This window comes from Neophocaena asiaeorientalis, unplaced genomic scaffold, assembly GCF_003031525.2.
Source record: "Neophocaena asiaeorientalis asiaeorientalis breed wild unplaced genomic scaffold, Neophocaena_asiaeorientalis_V1.1 scaffold636, whole genome shotgun sequence".
Classification (NCBI taxonomy): Eukaryota; Metazoa; Chordata; class Mammalia; order Artiodactyla; family Phocoenidae; genus Neophocaena; species Neophocaena asiaeorientalis.
Window position 1 is genome coordinate 214724 of NW_020175021.1, and position 6287 is coordinate 221010.

Consider the following 6287-nt stretch of genomic DNA (forward strand, 5'->3'; position numbering starts at 1 on the left):
TTAGTAAATATTGCATGAAATAATGACTGATTGAATCTAAATTCAGCTTTTAAAAATTATTCTAAAGTATATGAGTTCACATTGATAATGTGAACAGGATGATCAGCAGAGAAAACAGAAGTATACATAAAAGATTAATTAATGGGTAGAATTAAAACTGTTCTATAAAATTTTCAATTTAAATCATTGAAAATAAAAAACTTAAGAAATGTAATAGCTTGAATACCCTATTTCCAAAAATAAACTTTTATATTTAATGTAAAATGAGGAAATGTATTTCAGCAATTTTTTTCAATTTATGCACTTTGGATTTTAATCAAAGGAAAATAATACTCCTTCGAGTGTTTGCAGGTATGAAAGTATACAGCACATTGTAGTTAATCGATTAGGTAATCCCTAAAAGTTTCTTTGCTGACTAGTCTTAAGATTTCCTTTCCCTCTGTTTTCCTCTATTCACTGACTAGAATAAGAACAAGAGAGACCATCAAGGACACTTCATTAAGAATATTCTAGGAGTCCATTAATACCAACACAAGAGATGGGAAGATATTTGAGACCTTGTAAGCCAAACATGTAATAACACCAATAATTAAGTTAAAAGTATCATCAAATCAACTGATAAGAAAGAACCAACAGGAAAATATATAGTTTTGTCCTCTCTGGCTTTTGTGGAAAATTAGTTTCAATACCGTCCATACTGTTCTCAAATGTTAATATTATTTCCTCAAGCATAAGCAAAGGACCAATCACGGGTAGTTAATAATCAAAAGCAGAATCCATTTTCATCTATGGCTGAAGTTTAGATATAGTTAAACCTCAATCATCATTGGTTTATATGGGTAAATATTTTAGCCTCAAAGAGCAGGAAAGAAATCAATTCAGAAGTTCCTTTCTCACAGAAATTATATTCTGAGAAGAATCACTTGCAGCTTTAAAAATAAAGTTTCTATTTTCATCTTCTGCAAAGATGACCCCCATAAAAATACTGAGGAATTTTTTAAAGAGATTCTGGGTAACTGTTTCAAGACATTTTCATCTTCATATATACAAAGGAGTGATTAGGAGTTTTCCTTATCACAGGCCTAAAGGAAAGGGTCACTGAAGTAGAAGAAAAATGAAGTATTCTCCTCTAGCTCACAGAATGTGTGGAAAAGCAGAGCCCAGGGTGGTCATGACACAAGCATTTAAAATGCATTTATATAATAATTACATATACAAATGGTCATGAAGCCACACTAGTTTATCATGGGATATGTGAAGTACTGATTCATTTTCTTGAGCATCATAATTTTTTTCACAATTAAGTGAGACTATGGATTTTGGAAATTCTTACTCTTAGTACGTCTTTGTACCTGCAGGGCACTGATTCTAGAGGTATATAAGTTGGCTAAATTTTGACATTCCTTGAAATGATTTGAATTAAACTGAAATATTTAATTTATCAGGAAGAAATAGGGGAGAGATTATAAAGTTACTCTATATGAATAACTTTCACAAATGTAAAATTTAATTTTAAGTATTTTTCTACAATAGTTGTTTATAAGTATGTAATACAATATTGTAATTTACATGACATTTCTCATTACCAGTAAAACAGTTACACTTACAGTCATTATAATTAACTAAGTAATGTTTAAAAAGCCAGATAGCCAGCATGTTCAAGGAACTTGACATTATTGGAGGTACCAGAGATTCTGTACTGAGTAAATGGGAATGCTAAATTTTAACAGAAATCTTTTAAAAATATTGCCTATATATTAAATATCCAAGAATTACACTAATTTGAAATGCTAAATCGAGCATAAGCCTCTTATAATACCTTTACACCAAGGAACACTTTAAATAATACACTAATTTAATGCACATACATAATAGACCAAATCCTGTCCACACTTTGCAAGGTAAAATGATACACAATGAAGCATTTGAAAGAGAATCCAGGAAACATAGCTTATGTCGTGATTATAAAGGTCCTTTATACTCCCTTTTAGCCCCAAGAAATAATGCTTTTAAAAAAATTCTGTTAGTACTGTTAGTAAATCATAAGCAGCTTAAAGAATACAATGTAAAATTGGGACACATCATTCTTTCTTTAATACATTTAATGTACACCAAATTTGAGGCATTTAGTCATTTGTGTAAGAAACTGATTAATCAACATATTGTGAAGAATGAGTTAAAGGCCAAATTACTCAAATCAATGAAATATATTCAGTAATTTAATGCCAGAGAAATTATGTAGATCTATTTAGCTGTTTGACTCTAGTAGCTTATATTTTCTTAGGTAGTTTCAAAATTAAGATAAAATCTTTCAAAATATACTATTTAAATCCTTGTCTCTACTCACATATGAATGGAATTATATTTCACTATATAAGAAACATCAGTACTTTTTTTTCCCCAAAATATCAGGGAGTATAAAGAACTTTACATTCTTCTTTTGATAGATAAAATTAGGAAAAAAAACTTCTTTCTTTTACAGTATTTATAGAAAAAAAGAAACATGATTACAACAAAAATATTTTTTAATGATTAAAGTAGTGGAACAACATGATTACAATCAACATAAAAACCCATTAAAATTATTTTATATCATCTAACTTTTCAGCAGAGTGATGGATAATTATAATTATTTTCTCAACCACACTATAGTAGTGAATATTTTCCAAAAAATGATCTAAAGTGTTTTTTTTTGTTGTTGCTGTTTGTATTTTTGATATTAAAGAAAATCTCTTGCCCTTGGATACCTTTCAGAGGGTAGCTTGGATAGTTCAGCTTCACTTCCAAACTCCCGCAGATGATGTTTAAATTCTTCAGCAATCAGACAGGGCAAGTAATTCCATGTTTCATGATTGATATATTAACCATCAGTTTGTACATCAAGACACATTATATTACATCACACTTGTTGGCATTCAGAGGAAGCAAATCGAGAAACAGCATGATAAAACATTTTTTTTTATCACACTGCACTGTTTCTTCCACAAATTTAAAATTTCGATTGCAAGATTACAGCTAAAGTAAGCATGGGGTTCAGTGGGACATATTTTTTAAGGTGGTTTTTGTTTTGCTTGCTTTTATAGTGGGAAATCCAGATTACAAGCTAAATGATCTTAGCCAAATTTTGAAATCACAAATCATTGGAGTTTTTTGGAAGGGGAATAGAATTATGTTGTTCCTAGAAAGTTATATCTCACTGTAGATTTCAATAGTTGATGTCCTGGAATCAGTCTAGGACAAGAAAAATAACATGTTATCAAAATCAGATGGTTGTGTTCTAGGAGTCTTAGTTGCCAAGCATGCTACATGGCTAAAATTCACATTGCTAAAATACAGATGCATAATATCAAGGTTATGGAATGTAACAGTAGTAAATACCAAGCCTATTCCAAGCTAACTCAGACTCCTCTTACCATTTTGAATCCATGTATAATACCTACACTCATGTAACCATGAATTATTTCTTTTTGAAATGAAGTACCTCAAATACATGACTAAGACAGTGACTTGTACACAGAAGGCCCTTTCAAAATAATAAGTTCATTTCTGTTCCCCTATTTTTCAAATGTATAGTCTTCACAATATTTTAATGGAAGAACTGTGTTAAGCAAGATTTCGTTTTGGCATTGTATCTCTTTTATACAACAATTATCAAAATTGATTCTAAAATGATTATTCTTATTGTTTTTCTAGAATCGCACCAAACACTATCTGCTTGCTCTGAAAGACGTTAATATAAAGTACACTGTAAGGTCATCTTTTAAATTTCATGTTTTAATTTCTACTATAATATATGCATACAAAAATGCCTTCCAGAATACTTGTAAAAATTTATATCAAAGAGGATCCTCATATTCCCCAGGTATAAATGGTTTTGTGCAATAGATACGTTTCTATCTGACAAATGTTCCATATTTTTTCAGAACACGAGTCAGAAAAAAAAAAAAAAAACTATAGAAAGTATTTGATTCCCTTTTTAAAAACATGAAAGTTTTTATAAATTCCCTTATATCTTACTGCCTCCTAGAACCATTTAATTTCTTCACTTTCATATTTCTATTCAGATGAGTAATGAACTAAACAGAAATATCACCCTAAACCCTCCTTTTGAAAATATATTTCTCACTTTGTTTAAAATCAATTGAATATAATTCTGCCTTCTGATAACAGTAGTATTTTATTTCACTGTCAGAATTTCTTTAAGGAACAATGGATTTTTATTTTACTGTCTGACACTTTTCCTCATTTTGTATGATGTTCCTTTAAAAAGAAGACACCTACTGTATTTGAATTTTTATAAATACACGAGTTCTTTTTCAGTGCTCACTTAACTTTTTCGCATTCTGCAACATCACTGAATATAAGATGCCTCTCCTGGTGTTAATCAGAAATTGAAGCGTATACAGAAAGGGTGAAGAACATTGCAAATGTAGTACAAAATACAAGGATTCAAATTATTTTTAGTATCACATTAGTCTGCCTAAGTTCACCAATTCATGTCCAGAAGATATTTAGTAATTAATCTGAAACTTCTGTGAACCAATGACATGAAATATACAATTTACCTATTTTTTTAAGATGAGAAAAAAATAGAATAAGTCATCTGAGAACCCACTGATTCTAAGATACTCCTTTTAGCTAATAAAAACCGAATGATAGCCAAGAATTTATTCTCATTAGCATTTACTTTCCTTATTTTGCCTATCTCATGAAGTTACTGTTCTGTGTTTAGGAAAAAATTTCTTAGCTAAATAAAATAAAATACCCAAATGAAAAAGTTATTAATTTTATTGACTTTCTCAGGATTACAAAATATCAAAAAAAACAATAAAAGAGGAAGATATTTGGAAAACACTTCAATATTTTCCTTCATCTATGCCTTACTTACTGTATGTTCATGTCGTCATGTAAAATAAGTCTAGCTCTTAAAACATCTCCATGCTTTCAAAAACAGTTGAAACCAGAATTTGCTCTTCTAACTAACTTCACAAGCCAATCTATTAAAAATGATGCTCTGCAAAATAATTCACAAACCCCACCCTTTGTATAGATTTTTAAGTGAGTCACAAATTTAGCCCTGAGAAAAGTGCTATTAGGATATACAACACACATAAAGTGCTATTCATAAAGAATACTTTTCTGTTGAGAAATGTTTCCAAAAAACCGAATGATAGCAATGAGAATTAGAAAATGAGAGCACCCTTTTTAATAGTTAAATAAAAACACAAACATACCATGATGAGATATTCGGCATCTGTTATGTTTGCCACCCATTTAAGATCCACCTTGGTCAGAAACCATGAGGCTCATGTGAACTGTAGAAATAACCACTGCCCTATAAACTCATTCAAAGCATAACAGAAACTCGCCACAAAGAGAGTAGAGTTCTATTTTACCATTTGCGATAGCATAATTATGAACCTATTGTAACAAAAATGCACCCACAACTGAATTAGTATCTTACTTTCACTGTGTGAGTAAGAGAGAAAGGTTAACGTTATTGTATAATTTAACTATGCAAATCCATGAGTGACCTCAATTCTTAAAAGCATTTCCTAAATTATGGTAAATTATTTTTATTGTTATTTTGAATCCTGATAGACTTCTTTAATATCTCTAACTTTGGTGAGAGGAAACCTATTCTGACTTTCACATTACTACTATTTAATTAAGCCTACATAGGTTTTCAAAAGTTTTATTCACTGAAACTGATATGAAGACCTTCTTAAGTGTAACACAGACGAAATGATAAAATCAACATGCTGCATGACTTCCAGAGAAAAAATGTAGATAAATTCTATCACTTGACTTTATTAAGGAAATAAAAATACTTAAATCATTTACTTTAGTTATGAATTTCTAGATATATTTTAATTCATTTCTCCATGGAATACAGATAAAAAAGACTGTATAAACTCTTGTTTTCATAAATTTAATGGGTTTTAAATTATTGTATACAGATATCTTGGGTCTTAATATGTGCATAATTTCCTTCAGGCCCATTAGAGAAAGCAATAATATTTCATTTTCAAAAAGTCATTATCTCTTAAGAATGTCTCCTGAAGGGTTCTTAATACCTTGCATGAATATGCAGGTACTCAAATGGATATCTAAAGTAGAGATTTCATATATATTTCATTCTCTGGCTTGAAGGTGAGAGTGAGTAGCATGACTTCATTTTCCTAATCCCATTCTTGCTACATTGTGTTAATACAGATTTATGAACCAGAATAATGGTGAGTTCCTAATCTGGAATTGACACTCTTTTATCATTGTGGGGGTTTGGG

General features: G+C 30.1%; 1 protein-coding gene across 1 annotated transcript in view; it reads right to left on the minus strand.

Moving 5' to 3' along the window:
* Positions 1–3186: 3186 nt before the first annotated feature.
* Positions 3187–6287, minus strand: part of LOC112411606 (protocadherin-11 X-linked) — an 89042-nt gene continuing 85941 nt past the window's right edge. Inside the window, exon 4 of the mRNA XM_024762810.1 lies at positions 3187–3231. Coding sequence (XP_024618578.1) covers positions 3187–3231 — 45 coding nt within the window. The remainder of the gene's footprint in view (positions 3232–6287) is intronic.